Source organism: Aythya fuligula, chromosome 21, assembly GCF_009819795.1.
Source record: "Aythya fuligula isolate bAytFul2 chromosome 21, bAytFul2.pri, whole genome shotgun sequence".
Taxonomy (NCBI): domain Eukaryota; kingdom Metazoa; phylum Chordata; class Aves; order Anseriformes; family Anatidae; genus Aythya; species Aythya fuligula.
The window spans coordinates 5,578,206-5,600,997 of record NC_045579.1 but is presented as its reverse complement, the minus strand read 5'-3'; the positions used below and the strand labels follow the sequence as shown (position 1 = coordinate 5,600,997).

Genomic DNA, 22,792 nt, shown 5'->3' with positions numbered 1-22,792 from the left:
GGGTCCCTGCTTCTCCATCCTGTTCGCCACGAGCCTGGTCACTGCCGCTCCTCCAGCAGTAAAAATAAATGCAAAAATCATTCAGGGGCTCCTTCTCCCTCTGCAAGACCTTCTAAATGTCCCTAGGAGTGCCTTCAGGACCAACACGCAGGCAGCAGGAATCCCCCCCAGCTGCACAGCAACCACAAAGCAGGGGAACGGGGACCTGCCCCGAGCCAGCGCCCGCAGATCCAGCCCGTGTTCATCACGCAGGGGCAGTAATTAGGTAATTTGGGGGCCAGTCTTTTAATCCCCAGCTAGAAGGTCGCTACAGACCGAGTCTCACGAAGCCGATTAGTCTGCATCCCATTAAAAACCTTTGGGAAAAGCAAAGGGAACGGGCAGACGGGGTCAGTGTTGTTATATAAGGCGAGCTGCAGCTCGGAGCAGCTGAGAGCCAGGCTGATTTTTTTTCCTTTTTTTTTTTTTTTTTTTTTCCCCTGTTATTATTTTTCCCCCCAATGGCTGCTAATGGGACATGGATTTTCCCAGCCCTAATGGGCCTCATGGTGTTCACTCTCCTGCTGGGGCTCACAATGCTGCATCATTAAGCTAGCAGCCCCCACCGAGAGAGACAACAGCCCCATTCAGCACGCCGAGGTGTCAGGCAGCCTCAGAGCTCTCTGAAAGCCAACTCCGAAATCTCTCTCCAGGCTTTATCTGTTCAGCCCGCTTCCTCCAGGGGAGAACAAGTCCCTGGCCCTGCCCTCAAACTTCCCCTGGTTTCCCAAGTCATCCTCCTGAGCCTCGCTCTGCCAAAACAACCCCTCCTTCAAGGGGAGCTCTCCCTTTAGCTGGCCCTGGCCACCCCACGCTGCTCCAGCTCACCTTTACCAAGAGATGGGGGCTCACCTACCCAGAGCTCATCTCCTGGCCCCTTGAGACAGCTGCTTCCTTACTGGGAAAGTCGTGGCTCGCACCAGTAAGGCCAGTTTGGGGCCAGGTTAGCCCCGCTCCCACTTCTTGCTGCCTCTCAGCCCCATGCAACAAGAGGCTCCTTTTGTTCTCTCTGCCCTGGGGGAATTTCTTCTTCCCCCTGTCCTTATCTCGGGGCTGGTGCATGGTGCTGAGCATTTCTAGGGTCTTGCAGGTCTCGTGGCACGCTCCGGGGCTTGGCTCCCAGCCAGCCACGCTCACGTCCCATCGATTATTTTAATTGTTCCCCACCATACGCTGGAGACACCAATTATATCTATTTCCTGCTCCCTGGCCGGGCAGCCCAGCTCAGCCACTTTCATTGCATTAGCATCGAGACAGCTTTTTCCTTCCCTTCCCTTTCCTCCAGGCTCCTAATGCAAGCACAGCTCCCACCTCCCCCTCTGCATCTCGTGCCCTGAGGGGTGACCGGGACCTTCCCTGGGGCAGGAGATGTGGGGAATGGCAGGGCCAGCCCCGTGGGGGGAATAAAAGGCCAAGCAGGACTCATCTGGGATCCTCCCCTCCCTGATTTCTCGCTCCAGCGATCACTCAGGTGTTTCTTACTCTTTCTTTGCCAGTGATTTCCAGCTGGATCTCCTTCTCCCTCAGCTTCTTCCACTGGGTGTAGTACTTCGTCAGAGGCGTCCCCTCCTCTTTGACCTGCTTCTCCCACTGCTCCTGCGGAGAGAGAGGGGTGAAGGTGTAAGGGAGGTCGGCAAAGCTGTTCTGCAGCAGCACCCCGGCAAATGCAGGGAGTTGGGAGCAGAGTTAAAGCACCTACAGCAGGCAGGGCAGACAACGCAGCCTGCTGAGGAGGTAAAGAAATTTGGCTCGAAGCTGCAGGCAGGGATCACAGGGATACCTCGGAGGATCTCTCAGGACAAAATCCGCCCCCTGCTCTTGCAAGGGAGACATCTGATCGCCCGCTAAGTTCTATTTTTTTGTTTTTTAATTCGGGAAAACCTCACGCAAGCAGTTACAAGCCCTAAATACAAAGGGAGCCTGCTTGCCTCTTCCCCCTGCTCCGTGGCCAAGTGTTTATTTTTGCAACCAGCGTTCCCCCGCGGGGGCTTGGCCTCCTCCCAGCCTTGGGAGAGCGGAGCAAGAAAAACACCGAGCCCGCTTCCGCGAGGGGAGCACGGAGGCGAAAACACTGGGAGTAGTGGGAAGCACACGAGATGCTTAGAAGGGTGTTTTTTTTTTGGAAGGGGTGAGGGGCAGCACGTCAGATTAAAGCCTGTTGTTTTTAACCTGCCAGGGTCCCTTCGCTTCCAAGCTGCAGAGAGCTGTGGCTGTCACCTGGATTGCCGTGGTGCCCAGGGGCTTGGTGCTATCCCACAGGACAAAGACAATTTTATTAAGCACGGAAATAGGAATTTAACAGGCAAAAGGAGCAAGGGAACAAGCAGCAGGAGGGGTTAGTTTAGATACACTCGTACATTAGCACAGGTCCAAAAAAGTGTCCTGAATCCAAGGGCTGAGAACAAACCCAGAGCTTGGTGTTGGTGCCTGCTGCTGGTGGGGAGAGCATCTCCACAGCACAAAGCACAGCAGCAGCTCTAACACGCCTCCCCCGAGCCCAAATCGGCTCTGCTTCTGGGGAGCTGAGCCCCAAAACCGGGGGGTTGTGGTGTGGGCACTGCAGCCTGTGAGCCACGGCGCGGGGAGGAGGGTATGGAGGGACAAGATGATGGAAAGAGCAGGTCCCTGTGACGGGCAGCAGCGTGGAGCAAGGGAAAGGAGCAGTGTAAGGCGGTGAAATCCATCACCCTACATCAGCTCTTGCTCTGGCCCATCACCGGGAGGGAAGCAGAGATGATCTGTGGCCTCCGCAGCCGGCACCAGGCGCGTCGCGAGAGCGCAGCCAGCCAAAACGGCCCCCGGCTGGTAATTCCCCGGGTCCCAGACCCACAGATCCCTTGGGAGCGTTTGTAACACGGCTCCAAGCTCTGCACCAGAGCCCGGGGCTGCTCCTCAGCCTCCCCCCGGCGGGCTGGCAGCGGGGCTGATGGACCTCTGGCTCCGGCAGCGCCGGCTGGAGGAGACGGCAGGCGGCAGACAGCGCGGCTCTCCTGGCGGTCTGGCCCACGAGGAGTAATTCCTGAGGAGCACGGAGTCACCCCCTTCGTGGATCAGGCTCCCATCAGGCTGCCAGCTGCAGGCAGGCAATTTGTTGATGCTGCTCGGGGCGGAGGGCTTCCGAGAAAGGCTCTTCTTGGGGAAGGCAAAGGTCTGGGCGCTCTGATGCGGCTCTTTGGGGTTTAAAGAGTGTCGGAATCCAGAGATGAAAAAATTAAAATAAAACAATCCCATTTTTCTCATCGGCACGCCTCAATGGGAATTTTAAGAGTGGATGCTGTCGTACCCACCTCAACTGTTTGCAATTCTCCTTTTATTCCTGCCTCTGCATCACCGTGCTGCCAGGGGACACCCAGCACGGATCAAGCCCCCGGTGCTGTGCAAACGGAAAAGGTCACTGGGATGGGGATGGATGCAAATCTGGAAATCCTACAGCAACGAGGCAATGCCTGCCATCATCTCATTCCCTCCCTGGGCTGGGCTCAAATGCAGGACCCCCAGAGCCCTGCGTGGAGCTCCCGAGCTGTGCTGCAGGTCCTGGCGAGCTCCTCTCCTCCCCTGCATTGTCCCCTGCCAGGCCAGGGCCTGGGCAGGTGCTGAAGAAACCTCAAATCAGAGGTGCCCATCGCACATCTGGACTCACAAAACAAAGAAAGAAAAGGAAAATCAAGTTCTCAGCCTGAAAACGTGGTGGAAGCATCAGGCCGAACGCAGCTGCTGTGCCTGGGATGCCGGGGGGATCCCTGCACAGCCCCTCCACTTCATTTCAAATGCCTTTTCGGGCAGGGTTTGTGTTTGCAGGAGTGCCAACGCCCCGGGTGTGCTGGGGACAGCCTGGCAAGCTCAACCCAGCCTTGGAGGGATGCTCCGAGCTGTTCTGGGAAGCCCGGTCTCTGTGGGAGCTTTGGCCCTTTTTGGAAATCTACCCCATCTGCTCGCACAGGAGCAGGTCACCAGCCACCAAGCTCGTCCCCAGGCACAAAAGATAAGCCGGAGAAGCACCGAGCTGGCTGCTGCCCTCGCTCTTTAGGGGCAGGAGGAGAACCTGTCCCCAAACAGGCTGGGCAAAACAGAGCTTTTTTTTCCCCAAAGCAGCCCCAACCTTACCTGCGACGCTCCTGCAGGTGCACCAGCATCAGCTAGGAGCTGTGCGGGCAGCAAGATGTTAAAACGATCGCTCGGTTCTTAAAAAAAGGGGCTGCTGCCAGAGCTGCTGGGAAAAGCAGACAGTGGCAGAGTTGTTGGAAACCCGTTTTTTCTTTTCAGCCAACGATCCTCCCCAGCCCATGGTTCCAGGGAGCCCTGGGGGCTGAAACCTCTACCTCTGCGGAGCGGGTGGGTGGTCACGGCACTGTCTGCCCGCAGAAGCTACAGAACAACAACACAACCCCAACCACTGCGCTCCAGACGGGAAGCCTAATTCCTCTGGCAAAGCAGCCCGAGCCCGAGCGGCGTTTCCAGAACCCAGGACTGCTCGGCCTCTTCAAAACCAGCTCCATCAACCCCTTCATCCCAGAAGAGCAGCGCTGTGCCCAAGGCACCGATGTGCCAGGATTTCCAAGGGTGATTTTCCTGCAGTTCCTGCACTTTGATCCCCTCAATTACCTCCCAGACACAGATAATTCCTCCTCTCTCCTGCTGGGCAAGGAATTACCCGACTCACCGCTGACTCTCAGGCGGAGGCGTGCACACACAGCTCACCTGCAGAGGTTGCTGCGCCGGCTAAATGCAAAGCTCCCCGTCCCAGAGGAAAAGCAAACGAAGCTTCGTTAGCAAGGCTTCCCTTTGGCTTCGTTTAGCAGGACAGGAGCACGGTCCCCTTGGAGGCAAAAAAAAAAGAGCAACAGAAGGTTCCCCTCCTACCCCAGGCCGGCAGAGAACAGCACAATGGAATTAAGCCCAGGCAGCTGCTTCTGGAGTGTTTGAACAGGTCCCTGCTTCGAGCTGAAACCAGCAGCTTCCAGTGCCTCCATCTGCATCCAGCTGGCTGCGGCAGCTTCCTTACGGAGAGGCCCTGGAGACCAGCACCTCTTGGCACGCCTCGACAGGCAGCTCGTCTCCGCCTGCTCCTTTCGTGGTGCCTTCCCTCCGGACCCTTCCCAGCCAGGGGAACACCCCTAGCCACGACAGGTTTTTTCCAGGAAGACAGCATCTCGTTCTATTAGCCAGATGGCCAACTATTTACTACCTCACCCTCGAAATATCCTGTTTTCTACCCGTGCAGTTCATTTCCTAAAATAAGAAGCGCTGATCATTACCCCTGCTGCTCTCCTTCAGCTCATCACTGAGGCAAAACTGCCCTGAGATGCAGCCCAACACCTCCACGGGCCCTACGAGCCACCCAGCACCACTGCATCTTTTCCAGGCACTAAATGTGCTCAGCATTTCCTCTGCAGGTTGGATATTTGCTTGATTGCAGACAGCAGGACACACCAGCATCTCTCCTGGTGCCCAGGGTGCCTGATCACAGTTCTTTGGGCTCGTACCTTTAGTTGGTCTCCAGTTCTGCCTCCGCAAGAGACCAGGAAAATGGAAAAAGGTTTGGCTCAGGATTCTGAACTCTATCAGTCAGATACAGCTGCTGGAGAGGTGTCTCCACACACCAGGAGGAAACAACACGGTGACAGAGGAGGTGAAATCCCCCCCTTCACCTTAAGCCATGAGCTGGCACCGGCGTACCAGCAGCGGGGTGATGAGAAGCCAGAAATTCCCCAGCAGAGGATGTGCCCCAGCGAAGCGAGGCGCTTCCATACGTGCGTGTGCAGTGAGTAAGAGCAGGGTGTAATTTATGGCCTGTGTTTTCCATGAGGCTCTTGGCTGCGGGGCCCTGCCCAGCCGGGTTGTTTGCGAGCTCCTGCCGCACCCCACGGCCCCGTTTCCAGGAGCTCGTCCTCCCTCCTCCCCCTGCCACCCGCTCGGCCCCGGCAGCCGGAGCCTGGCTGTCTTTCCAGGAAGCCCAAATCGAAGCAGCAGACTCACCACAGACTCCCTGCTGGCCACCCCGAAGGTAGCTTTCTGACGCCTGCTGGCGATGTAGGCAGAATTTTCCTGCACTTTCTCCAGCAGCTGCCGGATAGGCTTGCAGTAGTTGGCGATCTTGCACTCCTTCAGGAAAGATTTTAGCTGGGAGGAGGGGGAAGAAGAAGAAGGAAAGCCACGTTAAGAGTTTCCATGCACAGACCCCATCAGTAAAAAAAAAAACACATCTCCCATCCTCGGTGAGGGACAGCACGGGGTGTCTGCTGCCTTCCATTCACACCACGGAGCAGCATCCTGCCAGCCTGGGCTGTGAGAGGATGCAGAGATACAGATATCTGCACCCAAACCAAAATGGGGCTTGCTCAGGAACAGCTCTGCACCCTTGAACTCGAGCTCTTTCTGAAATGATGCACTGCTGGGGCTGGAGCAGCACCGCGACGGATATTGGGGTGGGAATCCCAGGTAGGTGAGGCTGGATGGGAGGCAGAGATTGAGCAAGGAGTGCACAAAGGATCATCTGTGGGCTGGGACTGGAGGTCTTTGCACGGCTCAGTGGGAAAACTGGGGGCTGGCAGAGCTGTAGGGCTGTGGGTCAGGCCGGGGGGCCATGTGGAGTCACACGGGGTGAGGTTTGCTTAGCGCCTGCCTGCCAGCCCAGCTCCAGCTGGAACCTCCCATTTTTCGAGGGCGCAAACCCACGCAGGCACCACAGAAAAATGCACGGAGCAACCCCCACAGGCATGTGCCTAGATAATTCCTCCTTTTAAGACCCAAGGGCTTCGGCGGAACGGCTGGGACGAGAGCCAGTCTGCCAGGAAACCACAAACCCAAAAAAAAGGGCACGGGCCAGGTCCAGCCTACTCGCAGGGAGCTGGCCCCTGCCCTCTCTCCGCAAGGAAACACTCCAGTACCCCCAGACGATGGGACTGTCTCACTGCCAACACCATGTTTTTGTGGGGTTTGCTTTTTTTCTATCTCAGCAGCTCTCACAGGGCTCTGACACCGCGGCGAGGCGGCAGAGGATGCTCCAAACAGGAGGAGAGACGGGAGCGTGCGGATTGACCCCGGTTTCCATTCCAGCACACTGCTAGGTTTCCACCAGCTCTCCAAATTCTGCAGGGCGACCTTCTTGCCGGTGTACCAGACGCTTTGATTTAGGGGAAAAGAGACCCAAGGGGGCAGCAGAAAATGGTTAACCACGAGGGAGCCTTCACCTGCCTGCTCCACGCGGGGAGAACGTCCCCATCAGCTGGCAGCAGGGGCTGCTCTCCTCCCTTTCTCCACCTTCCAGCCCTCAGCCAACTCCGAGAAAGGGGAGATAAAACCAACACCTTGCCCCCTTTCTGCAGACAGCCTCCCCAACAGGTACAAAGGATCCACCCCAAGCGCTGCTGCCGGCCAGCCCCGTCCTGTTCTCGCCCTCCCTTTCTAAAATATTTATTTTTTTGCGGGCGCTGCGTATTTATCTCCGCGGTAGAGATGCATTTGTCATTCCATTTATCTCCCCTGATCCCCCCGGCTGCAGCCCCAGATCCATTTCATCCGCTGCCACGGCCATTCTCATTTTTCTTCCCTTGCACGAGTGTCACCTGAAATCCTGCCGAATCTCGGGCTCCATCGGGGCGGTTTGGCGGCGTGCGCTCGCTCTCCCGGCCCTGCGCTTCATTTCTCCTCCTCCCCTCCTCTCCCCGACCCAGGCAATCCCTCACAGCCCCACCGCTATCTGCCACGGATATTAACGAAAGGTAATGAGATCTCAGCCCCGCGTTCGGAGGCAGGGAACGACCGAGACAGTGAAAGATAGAGGGGGGAGAGAGAGAGAGAGAGAAAGGAACCCTCTGCGTGCCTTTTTCCCCGCTGCCAAGCACAACAACCACAGCTTTGCAGAATAAAAGCGCTCGGAACATGTGTTTGTGTGTGTGTGTGCTGCTAACATCTCACGTCGGCTCCTAGCTGAGCAGCTCTGTGATTAGTGGGATTGATCCTGTCCAACTGCCAGCCTCAAACGCCAAGGGTTTGTACCAGCGGGGAGACCGCAGCAAAAACCCAGCTCCTCTTACAGTAAACGACACGGGCAACGAGAAATGATGGGCTGCAGCTGGGCTCGTGTGTGCCAGGGAACCCAAAGCAACCCCAATCCTCCACTCTCAGGCAGCAGGGACAATATCCAGCTGGGTCAGAGCGAGCAGGAGGGGGTGCAGCTGGCAGGGACTCCGGCACCTCCGTCCTTCTGCGAGCCCTGCCCTGCCCGTGCCACCTCCTGCCCCCTCCCAGCAGCACCAGCCCCAATCCAAACCCTCCAATTTTCCCCTTTAACCTCCCACCTCTGCTCTGCGCTGCCTGGAAGGACCCTACAGACCAGGGATTCTCATCCAAGCACCCAGACGCACGCCCTGAGCTCCTCACCAGCCCGTGGTGGAGTGGAAGCAGCAACAGCAGCCCGGGGGTCGTGCCTTTGAACCGCCTCCCTCCCCTGCTGGCTCTGCTTTCCTTTTATCTGCCCTGGCTGCTTCCTGCCTTCCAGGCAAGGAGGCTCCAAAGTTCAGGCTGAAGGCAGTTCAGCCCAGCTTCTCCCAAAGCCGCCGACCAGGAGGAGATGAGCTCTCGGCGCAGCCCTCGCCAGCTGGAAGCCAGCCCCTGCCCCACGGCGCTGAGCGAGGGGGGGAAAAGGGATTTATTTTTTTTTTTTTTCCTAGCTAACTGGAGCGGTGCCAGGGGAAAAGCCTTCCCCCCGCGCGCCTTCCCGAAGGCTCCGAGATTTTGGGAAGCTAACCTCAGCAGCCCGGGCCCAGCAGACGGCCACGAGGCTGTGGTTAGTGGCAGCCGAAGAGGAATCCGACAGCGGGAATTCTCTGCGGAAAGCCGGGCTGGTCCCGGGCTGTGTTTGGAAGCCACGGGGCGCTCCTCGTTCCAGCTCCAACCTCGGCTCCGACAGCTTGGCTGCTCCCAGCAGCTGCTGGCTGAGACCAAAGGGCTTCGTTCGCCGCCGATCAAGTGAGAAGCAAAAGGAGAGCAGGCAGGGGAGCTGCTCTGCGAGCATGGAGGCTGCCTGTCAGCTCGCATTAGGCAGGGCAGCCGGCTGGCTGCAGCACCGTGGGCAGGCACAGCGGCTCGTGGCAGCAGAGCAGAAGCACGTGGCCCCACGGAGGGTACAGGAGCAACCAAATTGCTCGCCACCTGCCGCTTGTGAGTTAAAAATAAGAGGAATGGGAGGATGTGAAGGAACAAGCTCCAGCTTGTTTGCACTCAGCAGTCCTCCTGTGCAAAGCAGAGAGGGCGCTGCTCATTTGAAACAAGCCACCAGATTCAGCTCCCGGTATTAGGGGAGGATTAGGCTCCATACACCCAGACACGGCCCCATTAGGCTGCCTTATTGCAGAGAAAGAAGCGTGTAAACACGAAGTGGAGAGGAAGAACTGCCTGCCACGGAATGCCAGGGCAGAGGGAAAGGAGAGCTCCTTGCAGCAATGCTCTGAGGTGCGTTGAGGAAGATGGACAGAGACAGGAATTGGACACGGGGAGAAAGTGCCCCAGCTGGAGGGGACACAGGCTGGGAGAGAGGATTGCCATCTTGTGGAGAGCACGTGAGAAAAGCCATAAGGCAAGGAGAAACACGAGCTCTGAGAGCACAGGTGCTGTGGTGAGGTAATACAGCAAATCTGGACAACTCTAAATCGCCAAGAACTGCATTCACTGGTCAAAAATGCATCTCTAGAGCCTGTTGTCTCTCTGTCTCCCAAAAGAGTGGCTCACACCAAAGCCACTTTCCCCTACCTTCAGCCTCCTGTTAGATGTGATGCCTCTGTTCCTAAGAATCCCTCAAAATGCAAACACAAACTATGACTAGGAAAAGGTAAATAGCTCTCCCCTCACATTATCAGGACCATCTAAAGTTCCCTGCTAGGTTAAAGGAGCTCATCCCACTCTGGGGACGTTCCAAGAGGCGTCCTGTACCTTACCTGGATGACAGTGGGGAGAACCAGCTCTGGGAACCCGATGCTGTGGGCTTGGCAATGCAGGTACTCAAGAATCAGGTCATAGAGCTGTTCGATGAGGCCATCCTGGGTAGAGGGAGCAGAAATAGAGATATCAGATAGGAACTAAGCCCCTCAGCTCCCAGACTGGGAAATGAGCCTCTAACCTACAGGACAGGATCACAGAACAGGCTGCTGGGGCCAGTCCTGTTTGAACAGAAGCTGCGTTTCTGAGGATGTGCACTGTTGGCAGCTGGGTTCCACTTACTCGGAAGGCTTTCTCCTGCAGGTTGGCGTTGGAGAGCTTCAGGATCACCGCGAAGTTTATCGGCTTAGCACTCATGCGTCCTGGCCTCTTGTTGAAATCCACTTGCTGGAAAATCTGCAAGAGAAGCAATTGAGCGTAAGGATGGTCACGCCACCAAACAAACAGACACCCCACGACTCAGCCAAGACCGTGCAGTTGATGACAGAGCTGAGAAGACAACCCAAGAGCCCTGACTCCTGCCTGCTCATTCTGATCGCTGTCCAACAGCTTTTTTTAAATGCCCTAGCAAAGGACAGCTTGGGAGCAAACACCAAGCAGACTCAAGGCTTTAGAGCCCTGAGCGTGAAAGATGCCACAGGAGCGTGGTGTAAAAGGGAACTGACACAAGCAACAGCACGAGGAACTAGAGGTTTGCTCCTCGGACCTGTGCTTCAGACAGCACGGTGGTACTGCAAGGCTTGAGTGTGCTTTGGAGCTGTCCCTGAAGATGAGATGCTTTTCAACAGCAGGACTAAATGCTGCTTATACCAACCAATTACCCTCTTATTGTCATTGAAGTAAGTGCCTGAATTGTCCTAGGAAGCAGATGGACCAGGAAGTCCTTTCCACAAACACCCCTTGCCAGGCAAGGTCTCTGGTCTGATGCCTTTCCCACCAGTGTCCCTTCTACCAATTATAACTGAACAGCCTTTGAATAAGCACAGATTATTCTCCACGGACACATTTCTCTTTATAGCAAGGGACATGGGGAAAAAACTGGCCCTTTTCCAGAGTCTGAGCAGAGACTACACATGTAGCTCCTCAAAAAGAACCCCAAGAGGCACACACAGCACCCAGGGTAAAGCTGGATGCCCAACACACCAGGCATGTCAAACCTGCATCTTTGCTGTTACATTCTTCCAGAAATGGGAAATGATAATGCTTAATGCTCATGGTTAGGGAAAAGAACATTTATTTCACATAAAAGCTGAAATCAGCTGCAAGCAGGATTTGCCTCGGTCCCTACCCTGGGTAGGTATCAGGCAAGAGGGGAGGCTACCCAAAAAGGGCCGTGCACTGTGCTGCTCGCCTTCTGAAGCTGTGATATACGAAGGAAGATGAGGTTTCTGCAATGAGCAGCAGCACAAACCTGCCCTTCCCCAGCCTGGCAGAGGCAGACCTCAGGAGGAAGCTGAGAAGAGCTGCACAGACCGCTCGAACCAGGGCACGTTCCCAGAGACTCCCATCAGGGGCTAACAAGCAGCAATCAAGGGAGGTGGTCGCTAATAAGGGAGCTTCGTTTCAAAAAGCCAGCCCCAAATGACCAACTGGCAATCACTCGTGTGCCAGCTGACAACCTTTGAGGGGTCTGACAGGGAACACAGCCTGCCTGCCTGCCCGTGCCTCTGAGCACGAGGCCCCTGCCTCCAAGGCGCTCAGCCCCTAGATTCCCAACACTTCTAAATATTACTTTCGAGCAGGAAATAATTTCTATTCCCTCTACGCGGCGATACATTCATCATCAGAGCCCAAGCAGCCCAGAAAGGCAGAGCACTGATTGCTAGAGGGTGAGGTGGGGGAGAGGGAGGGCGCTCGGGTCACTCCGGTGCCCCCGGGCCAGAAAAGCATGGAGCCGGCTATTGATTTTTTTACATTTTATTTGTCAATCCAGGTTATTTGGAAGGGAGGGACAAGCCTGGTGGCTTGTGAAAACAAAGAGCCCTAGCCTAGGGAATCGATGCTATAAACCTCGTTATGCACGGTTATTTCTTTGGCCAAAACAGTCGTATTGATCCCCGAGGTCAGACGCATTAAAGAAAAAGGCAGCGGGCGCTGTGGGATCCTAACGTGCCACTAGGCAAGTGGGAAAATACAAGCAGAGGGTTTGAAACCTCCCCAGATGTGCTGGGGAATCTGGCGGGACACGTGGAAAGGGGAAAAATGTGGTTCCCAGCCCTAGGTTGTGCAGGATGGCCCAGACAGCAGCCAGGCTGCAAGAGGGGATGACTGTGTCTAGGAATCCTGTGGCAGGGCAGAAAAGTGATAACGAGGGACTGGAGGGCCAGAAAACATCCAAAGCCAAGGGCTTGGCTCGAGTGAGACCCACTAGCAGACAGAAAAAAGGACAGGAGGGGGTTTTCAGCAAGCTCTAGCTCACCGCTCCTATGTTGGTAGGGTGAAGGGTGCTTGGATGTACAGCTTGCACCAGCAGAAAACCAAGCCCACGGCCCCAGCACTCTTATTTTATCACCCCCACCCCATCCTGTCTTTTCTCAGGCTCCAGCAAAGCCTCCTGGCAGCTGCTTTGATCAGCCCGAGGCCGGCTGCCCCAGGCCAGCCCCCAGCAAGGAGGCAGAGCTGTGCAGGACCCACCTGCAGCCTCCCCGCAGCTGCTCCAGCACCCTCCACCTCACCCCCGGCACCCAGCAGGGCTGCTCAGAGCCCAGCTGCTGCCAAGCTGAGAAAAGCTGCTCAACTTCTGTAATATATTCCCGTTTTGCATCCCACAGGGTGTTCTTCCTCTGGGGTTATTCCTTCTCCCCTACAGGACATTGCATCCACCTCGGTTGAGCTACAGGAGGTGCCTCCAACGTGCCAAGGTCCCTCTGAAGAGCAGGGCTCTGCTGGTGCAGCAATTCCTCCCAGCTTTGCACCTTCTGCACGCTTCATGACGTCCTCATCCCTGCGTTCAAACCATGAGTGATAACATCTCACCCCCCTGACGAGCACTGGCCCAGCAGCACACCCCACAGCCAGCTTCTCCAGCCCCCAAATCCTCAGCCTGGCTGTGAGGTGTGGGAGATGGCACCCAAAGCCTTGATAACGGGAAGATAAAACACGCGGGGGGCTCTTTCCTCATCCACAGAGCCAACTGCCTCTTGGTAGGAGTCCATTAGATGGTTATTAGATGGGTCGAGCATCATTTCACTGAGAAAAGTCCTGGCACAAGCAGGGTTGTGCAGCTTAAAAGCTGCAGGGCAGTATTTGGAGGGAGGGAAGGCCCAAGATAAGGGATGCATCTTCAGCTGGTGCAGAGGCTCAGCTTAGCAAGCCTGACGTTGTAGTTCTTCCTCTGTGCGATGATGCAAAGAGCCCCCAGCTCGTAGAAAACTTAAATCTACGACAAAGTCCAGGATTATGGGCCCCCAACCCCTACAGGAGGTGATTTCCTCCAACAAGCCCCCACCCAGGTATGTCACCGGGCTTCAGGCCCCCCGGGGACCTTCTCCAAAGCGAGCTGCACATCCAAAACAAAACTCGAGCCATTGAAGTGCCAAAGTGAAGAGCTCACGCCTCCCTAAGCATGTCAGGGTTAACCTCTTTCCCCATTCCTCCGCAGGGAAGCTAATTTTAAATTGGCATGCCAAGCCTGCCTGTGGGGAGATTTCCACCTTGTTTATCCACACCTGCCTTCCAGCAGATGAGCCACCACTTCTCCTGCTGCAGAAACTAGTGCCTGTCACAAAATAATTGAAGTGCTGGGGAAAAAAAAGATAGCCTGGGATCTCACAGGACCTCCAAGGGTGGGAACAATGCAAAAATAAAAGCCTGCCTGCTTTATGCTTTCTCTCAAGCCATCTCCTCTCATCTAAGAGGTGATTTTAGCAAGCTTCTTTCGCTCCCCCCCCCGAAAAGCAGAGTCAAAAGAGGAGACAGCCCTGGGTGCCCGTGCTGGGGAGCAGCAGCTCCTGTCAGGCTGCATCAAGCAGCCAGCTCTCATTTCGACTGGCAGGGGCTTGGGGAATTCCCGTGCCTGGGGGAATTGCACAAAACATTCAATCTGCTGGCTCCTGAAAGCACGGCAGCGACAGGGCTGAGACGAGAGGTAGCCAGGGCTGGTCTTCTTGGTGGAGAGGGGGAAGGGAAGCAATCGTGGTCTCTTCTTAGAAAAGGTTTTCAGGATCTACACCGAGGCTGTACAAAGCTCAGCCACATTTTTTTCAGGGCTTTGTGCACGTCTGGTGTCGCTCACTCCAGAGCCTGGCTACGTTTGGATCCAGCTGCATCAGCGAGTGAGGGGCAGGCTGCCGTCCTCCACAGCAAATGGAGCATGGGAAGGCTTCGATCTGCCCCCTGACCCCAGCCCTGCTCCTTAAACCCAGCGTTTAGGAGGGGCTGAGCAGCGTGCTGCTTCTCTCTCACCTCGCTTTGGCTGCTGGGTTTAAAACGTGCTGGTTTTGTGACACGGTGTGGTGCAGGACTGCTGCCTAGGGGCAGAGGCACTGCCAGGGTTGTGAGCTGCTAGGAACAGGCTCATTGGTAAAGCACCAGGCTGCTTGGAGACGAGTTTATCCCTGGCACCTTGGGTTCAAACTGGAAATGAAGGGCTAGCAACACGTGTGCAGGCATTTTACCCTGCCCCCAGTCTCTCCTTTGTCACCAACACCTGGACAAGGCAGGCCCAGCAGCGCCTCGCACACAGCAGGCTGGGATGTGGTGGGGAGGAAGCTCAGCGTGCGCCGCGGTCACGGCCGGCTGGGGCCCGACACACGGATTGCATCCCCACGGGGAAGGAGTTTTTTTTCCTCTCGGAGCACTGAAAATTAAAAATAAAAAGCAGAGGAACCGTCCTCCCCCCCCCCCAGGCTCTGCTACAGCGGTGTGGAGATGTCTCCGTCGCTGGATGTGGCTGGCAGAGGTTCAAGAGTGTGTGAAGGAGAGGAAGGAAGCAGGCAAATGGCAAAGCCACACAGGCCAGGGCCAGGGCGCAGCAGAGGGGGGCGGGAGAGCAGGAGGAGATTTATAAACATTGCTGGCTTCCACGGGCTCAGAGGATGTGGTTTGCAGAGGCCGTTTACAACAACACAAAACCACAAAAGCCTTTGCTTCAACAGAACTTGATTAGCAACGAGCCCAGCTGACTCAGGTCATTTGTTACAGAAGCCTCCCTCATTCTCCTCCAACAGCCAGCCTCACGCTGACCTTCGGGGGCTTTGCATTCCTCACCTTGCCCCATTCTCCCCTCAGAAGTGTTTCTTCAAAGAAAAAGCCACTTCTGTACTACCCTCTCACAGGGAGACATCAGGAATGTGATCTGTGGGAAGCTGGATGGTCTCTGAGCATCACCCTAAGGAAGACACAAGGCACCAGTATTTCACCAAACAGCCTGCGTTTCGCCAGGCTGCCTTCAAGGGGATTTTTTTGACCAAATTAAGTCTTGGAGCACCTTTTTCCTTCCATCTCCCTTTGTCTGTGGTTGTGACAAGCTCTTCCATTTGCTAAGACACAAACACATCAAGGGGATCAAGTAACAGCTTGGGGACTTACTGCAGCCAGTTGAATCAAAGCTCCTCCTTGGAAACCCTTTGCCTATTCCAGCTGCATCAGCCAAACCAGCTAGGAATGTCTTTTTGCACCCAGCTGATCTCAAATAGAGGAAAATTATAAATTTAATCCTGTTTGCTAACTGCACGCTGTCTGATGGCGTTTGCCAAGGGGTTTAGGGTGTGAGCAGATCCCAGGGGGAGCTGTTGGTGGGTAGGGTAAATGTGAAGGTGTTCATTAGGTAGCAGACAGTTGTTGCTACACCAGCAGGACCCACTGACCTCCAGGATAAATGGCAGCACAGGGATGAAGGTCCTGGTGTTCTCAGACAGCAGCGTAAGGGCACGGATGCAGTGCATGCGTAGTGGGTAGAACCGAGCTGTGGGCACCAGCCTAGAGGGGAAAAAAAGAAAGGATATTAGGCCAGGATAATACAGGAGCTGCACTCGCAGCCCCCAGCAACGTTTTAGAGCCCTTCCTGCTCTACAAAAAGGAAGAGAGCTTTAGGATTGCACAGCAAACTGAGCTGAAGCTATCCCATAGTGGGGAAAAATTCATGCGTGCTAAAGCTGTGACACCAACAACCAGGTTCTTCTGGGACAGAGGAGAGAAAGTGCTACCAGGCAGGAGTTTTGCAGATGAAGCTCAGCACTGATGCTCTTTTGTCACATTCAACACTTTGAGCTCTTGTGCTGCCAACACAGGTAGGTGCACGAGGAGAAGTGGCAGGAACCAGCAGTGAAATGCTCAGCTGAAGCAGTGAATTTGCCAGAAATGTGCTCCCCCAGCACACAGGAGGGACTGCAAGGAGAAGGCAGTAACCAATTTCAGGTTGCATACCCTCTGTGTGCCCACACAGCTCGTGCTGTCACCTCCATAGCCACACTTGTCACGTGGAATGTCACCAGGGCAGGAGGAGCTGGACCAGCAGCGTGTCCGAAAGGACAGAGCAGGACCGAGAGGGGCATCACGAGACCCTCTCAGCCCTCTCCAACAGAGGAGGAATCGCTCAGCTGCTCCTCTTTCAGAGAGGAAAGAGGATTGAAACTGCTAGTGATGAGCAGGGAGGGAAAGAGGCTGCCTTTGACCATGTTTTAGGCTGTTATGCCCTTGGATATTAAAGGGAACTGAGCACAGCTGCCTCTGTAAGGTGGGGCACTGCAGGCTCAGCTCCCCCAGTGCCACCTAAGCCAGCAGCAGAGAACACAGAGCCCAGCATCAATCCCATGGCTACCCCTAAGACACCAAAACTCATTACCTTACCACTCCAGAAACATCTTGCTATGCACGCCTGGACTTGAAGACAGATGCCCCCAGCACTAACAAGTTTTTTTCTTTTTTTCCATTGAATTCTCACACAACAGCCCCACATCCAATAATTCCCTCCCTCCCCACCCAAAAAGGGTTTGATGAGAAACCCAGGGGAGAACACACCCGACCAGGCACCATAAATCACCTCCACCTCCCCCACCCTCCCCCCATACTAAATAGTGGAATAATTATCACTGGATCCATTATAGGAATAAATCTACTTCCCGCCCCGATCTGGCACCACTAGAGATGACGAAAGCCATTCTCAGGAATTAATTGATCGAGGGATAAACCTGTTAAATGTATAGATTTACTGTAAACCAAGACCATTAATTTTAGAGTGCTCTGCGATGCAACAATCTGTTTAACTTCCCGATGGCTGGATGCTCGGGGAATACAAAACACAGCTGGGCCTCGGCTCTGCTGAGGAAGATCTGCCCAGGGGTCACACCAGCAAGTTCAAATCCACTTGCTCTGGTTTACAGCTCGTGCTTTTCATCTCAGAGAGTGCTCCCTGTTGTCTTACCATCACCATTTCCTGCAACACCTGCCCTGCTTCTCCCGTGCAGCAGGCTGTGGTGCAGGGAACAGCCCCCAAGGCACTTGGAGGCTTATTTTTACTAGATACAGTTCTTTCTGCTCTACTTTTGTCTGGTCACAGTCTTCTTCTGACTGGGGAGAACACAGAAAGCTTCTTATGGTATCGGTCTCTGCCCCACCAAGAGGGGACAGCCAAGGGAAGGAGTTGAAGGACACCAAAGCTGTGCTTGCTGTACCTGTACATGCTGGGAGGCTGGAGACCAACCCTTACAGGGCATCCCAAATCCTCATTTAACTACAAGCCAGGGCAGAACCTCGTATTTATAGCCTGGAGTAAGAGCAAGGTAGAAAGCCAAGCAGACAAGGTCAGGAGAACACTTGCCTTCAGCCTGGAAAAAGGGACAGGAGCTCCTGCAACAACTCTGACACAAAAATAAAGCAGGAAAGACAAACATAAGCATGCAGACCAGACCAAGAACTTCACAGACCACAGAAGCAAAGAAAAGCAGGCATCTCCTTTGTGTTCTGTCTCTGCAATACCTACAGCACTACCCCAGTGGTCAAAGCAACTGCAACCTTTCAGCTGTTTGCAAGATCAACACAGCTGATTTTTACAAGGCAATGCCATTAGCAAACTCAGCAGCGAGGCTTTTTCCAGCAGCCCTGAAGTCAGAAGCGATCAATTCCAACATTTTTCCATTCAGCAGTCTGCCTTCCCCGATCACATCTGAGCATGTGCAGCTTGGACACGTTTCAGGAACGGACCCCATGCATTATTAAAAGTAGTTTCGGCGTGTTTTATATGCTGGAGAGCAGGGAGAGGGAGCAAGGAAACGAGGGAGCTGATTTCAATTTTTAGCAGCAACCCTTCTGCTCCTAGTTACCGTATTTAATCACATTTCCAATTCTGCCTCGGTCCCTGCCTAGAGCAAAAACAAACCGACGAGCGGTGGTTTCTCTGCAATCCCCTCCCAAAAGCCACCAGGGTGGCACAAGGAGCTGGTCCTGCAGACAGACAGACACCCTGCTCGCTGCCCTTTCGCTAGAGCAAGGCGCCACCTCCTGGACTTAGGGAAGGAGAATCTCCTCCAAGGGCTATTTATCCCCCTCTGGATGCTCCCAGGAGCACAAGTGAAAGGTTCTGTGGATGGAAGAGCCGCACAGCATCCTTCCCTACCACCCCATCACACGCACCTGGGATCTATTTCTATTTTCCCCGTGCTGAAATTCATCTCTCAGGCTCCCCAACCTTTGACACCTTGTCAGACGGTGGCTGCACTTGGTGCCGAGCACCTCTGCGCATCGCTGATGCGAACAAGTTTTATTTGCTGCTCTTGCTGAGACTCACCCAGTTCACCTCTCCTTGGCCCCAGCTCGCTGATTTATCTGCCTGGACAGGTAGAAAACTGCCTCGACTTGTCTGCAGGACAACTGGAGCTCGGCAGCAGCAGCGGGAAGCAGCCTGTGCACATGGGGGATGGGGAGAAGGATGTATGCACACCAACGATCGTTTAAATCTGCTTATCTTCATCACCACTTGGGAGTTTTTCAAGACCAGGCGGGTGGGGTTTTAAAGCTGAGAATCTGGTTACAGAGCTAACAGGATTTCAGGGATCACCAGAGATTCAGAAATTCCCTCAACGCCCATTAACAGCAGCTTCAAAGCAGAAAAAATTCAAACACACAGGGTGATAGGGGAAAAAGATAAGTGAAGTAAAAAACTGCAAGCAAAAAACAATGAGAAAAGCTTTCATATTGCTCAAAATAAGCAAGCAGGCTTGTGCACAATTAAAAATAAGACTGATTCCAAAACCAAGTCCTTATCTCCTCCCTGATTTCCAACTCCCCTCAAAATAGCACAGCTCTGAGACTATCAGGAACTGCTGAGCATGGCACGGCATGCATGCACTTGGGCAGCTCCACAGAAATACCCAGACAGATATAACTTCTTGGAAAGAGCTCTCAGGAAAGGAATTCTACCTGGTGCTGCCACTCCTCTACTTGTGAGGACATTCCAACAGATGTTGAAAGGCAAAACTGTCCCGTCTGGGTTAGTACTTCGCATGAATGCTTGGAACTACTCTTATTTTAAGCTTACCTTTTAGATAGCGTCCTCTTTCTCAAGGAATTCTAAGAAATACAAAGCTCCAGCAGTTCAGGTATCATGCTTTTTAGCGAAGCAGAATTGGACGAGGCACCAAAACTAACTGCATTGCTTTGTGTCTTCCCAGCAACCCACCAGATGATAGCAAAGAAGGGTTTAGCTTGTTCAGAGATGTGCCCAGGCTGCACAAACTCCACGAATAGTTTGCAGTATGGCAAAAAAAGCAGCTGACACTATTTTTTTGTCCTCACTGCTGTTCACCACTTAGCTACTTTTGAGCCCAATCCTTCCTGCAGTGTCTGATTTCACACCCCCTGAGCCCATGGTCTCAGCTGGTGAAGCAGAGGTGCTGACTTCCTCTCCAGCAATCCTTTAATTCCTTCATGCAACGTGCTCGCAACACGCCTGCAGCTGTAAGACCTCCATCAAAAGCAGCTCTCGGGTTAAATCCAAATCACATAACAGTACCACCCCTTCGGAACTGTTTTACCACATCCAACAAGAGAAGGATTGCCAGAAGAGAAAAAAAAAAAAAACTACTTACTTGATACAGCCAATGATGACCTGTGTCAGAGGATAGATCAAGGGCTCCATGACCTCGCTGGGGTAGATCGTGCTGAGAACCCGACACCAGAAATAGAGGCAGTGGACATACTGCCAGTTGTAGACAGACTGGAAGTTCTCCTGCAGGAAAGGGATGAACAGACGTGAAAATGGGGCACCTGAGAGGGGCTCAACTCTAATTTCTCTCCACAATTCGTTTCATTTCTTTCTCCTGCAGGACACTGCGCACTGCCCAGAGGATAACTCACATTCTGGCTGTGGCTTTGATGCTGGTGGCTCTTCCACCACCCATCAGAGTCAGATGCAGCACGCCATAATTTAGTACTGGTTAGTGCCTTGAAGGAAATAAGGCGCAGCACAGCCTGCTTTTCTTCCCAAGTACGGCTCATTGGAGAGGGATGATTTAATGACTCAGCTCCCAGCAGATGGTGAGATGCGGCCAAGCATCAGGAAGCCTTTAACCGTTCCCTTCACTCACAGGCCTGGGGACAGTCCCCAGGAACCCCCAGGTAGGAAGGCTGGAAAGCAGCACTGCTCTGACAGCCTCGTGAGCCGCCTTCTGGCCTCTGCAGACCAGAAAGGAGAGGAAAAAAGCATGTAAACTCCTACAGGAGGAAATTCCTCTGCATTTCCCCTCGTTGTACTCAGACTCTGACTGTGAGGTTGCAGCTTATCCTTCCCGCTCAAGGCCTCCCTTCCCTCAGATGTGTTAACCAAACCCCCTGCCCACCACCCCACTATCTCTGAAGCATAATGCCAGTATTTTAAAGATGTTTCTGTGAGCGTTCACTGTCACAGCAAGCACTGAGCCATCAGCCTAGCACTCCTCCCTGCTTTTGGAAAAGACACAGTCCAGGCCAGTTGAAGTTTTCAGCTGTGGAGTAAAAATGACAGAGCTGAGAACAAACTTGCAGCTCTGTTTCTAAGCCAGCCTGTATGGTTACCAGCAAAAACAATGCAAGAGGCCAGTGCGTCTGACATGCTGTGACACCAGAACAGTGGTTTCAGGCTGGCCCAGACCAAGTCTTGCAGAAAATCCAAGCCACGTGGTTTTTCAAGAATGTTTGGGCAAGCCCCTACTCCTTCCTGCCATGTGCTGGAGCAGCCCATAGTGCCAGAGTAAACAGAAGCCCAGAAGGAGTGCAGAAGTCCCTTAAGGACACTCTTTCCAACGAGTTCTGCAGGCCCAGAATGCACAGCACTGCGCCAAGATCTTCGGAGATAACATTTTAAAAGGTGCCTCAGCTCCAGCCTGTTTCACACAGGCTTTCAAGGCTCAGGTCACCTCTTTTGTATGATGAAAGAAGATGTGCAAGTCCCAGAAAAAGGACAGAAGCCCTGAACTGCAACCACTGGCCCAAATCTTGTGATAGGAACTTAGGCTGCAGCTGGAAGTGGCAGAGCTCTCACCAGGTACCAAGTTTTGTTCTCAGTTTCTCCTGTAAACAGCGACCTGCTCCTGTAACCACCTTCCACAGCCACCCACTGCTCAATTTAAGCTAATTGGCTTACTGCTTGGATTTATACCTTTTGGTTGTGCTGATGTCATTTAAAGTTCCCGCAACCCTCCCCAGCTGTGAAAACAAGTGGATTTAGGTCTTTGTCTGGGCCAGACTCAGTCTTACACTGAGTGTGTAAGAAGCCACCACAATCCAATTAGGGCAGGCATATACATCCCAGACTTCGTTTATCCCCATGTCTGAACAGCCAGGAGATTTAACCAGTCACCAATCCTGCAATGTTTGGGAGCAGCTCAAGCATTAATCTACAGGGATCCGTTTTGCTGAACGTGAACAAAGCCAGGATTAACAAGCTGACTCAGATTTGCTAGGTCAGACTGGAGGCGGCCCAAATCAGGGCTGTTCCCAAAAAGTCTGAGCTGCTTTGTTCAATTGGATGGGCAATGCCAGCTGCTGCTGGATTGGGCAGACACACACCAGGGTCATTCCTGGTCTTCTTAACCCTGGGCTTTTGCAACAGAGGCTGCCAACTATAAATGCAGAAGAGGGAGAGTGCAAATCCTTGCAAGGTGAGGAGAGAAAAGTGACTCCCACCCCCCGTAGTGTCCTGTTCTCTCCTTCCTTGCTGAAAACTAACACAGAAAAGAAGAATTCACAGACAGCTATGAAGATTTCAAGCTCCCAGTCCCAGCAAATAATCCCTCGGCACGTTATGAAATGGATCAGACAATTCCTGACACTTCAGAGAGGCCACCAAAAGCCTGAAGTGGCTACAGTGGCTTTCCTCCCCACAGCAGGGCACCTACCTTCTTCTTTATGGTCATAGCACTGCGCAGGTGGATGGCGAGCTGCCGGATATAGATGAAGGCGTGCTGGTAGGAGATGTGGGTGTCCAGGGCATACATCTCTGTCAGCGTCCGCTGCATGAAGTTGATCATGGGCAGCACGTTGGGAGAAGTAAATCTTGAGTTCTTCACAAACGAGATGTACATTTGCTGTTGGGGAAAGAGGACGACATGCTTGTTGTCAGAACAAAACCAGTGTTTTACCGACCTTCCCCACCCAGGCGTTCCCAACCACCTACCTGCGAAGTGTTCTTTTAAAAAACAGACACTTCCAAAAAAATATTTGAAGAGATAATTCAGCCTACTCCTCTCCAAGGAAAGAGTCAGAACCTTTTCTCACTCATACATTGTTTAGCAGAGCTTAGAAACGTCCTTGCCATTGCTCCTCCACAGGAGGAGGAAGGAGCTGCAGGATGGCTTTGAGCCACACACGCTGCAGGCTGGTCACAGCAGTTAATGCAGCTCTC

The 22,792-nt window shown here is 53.8% G+C and overlaps 1 protein-coding gene across 1 annotated transcript in view; it reads right to left on the bottom strand.

Annotated features, from left to right (window-relative positions):
- Window positions 1-22,792, bottom strand: part of NOC2L (NOC2 like nucleolar associated transcriptional repressor) — a 33,918-nt gene that overhangs the window by 5,283 nt on the left and 5,843 nt on the right. The window contains exons 10-16 of the mRNA XM_032201574.1: window positions 22,287-22,475; window positions 20,001-20,140; window positions 15,783-15,894; window positions 10,258-10,371; window positions 9,975-10,076; window positions 6,016-6,159; window positions 1,522-1,635 (exon numbers count right to left, since the gene is read on the bottom strand). Coding sequence (XP_032057465.1) covers window positions 1,522-1,635; window positions 6,016-6,159; window positions 9,975-10,076; window positions 10,258-10,371; window positions 15,783-15,894; window positions 20,001-20,140; window positions 22,287-22,475 — 915 coding nt within the window. The remainder of the gene's footprint in view (window positions 1-1,521; window positions 1,636-6,015; window positions 6,160-9,974; window positions 10,077-10,257; window positions 10,372-15,782; window positions 15,895-20,000; window positions 20,141-22,286; window positions 22,476-22,792) is intronic.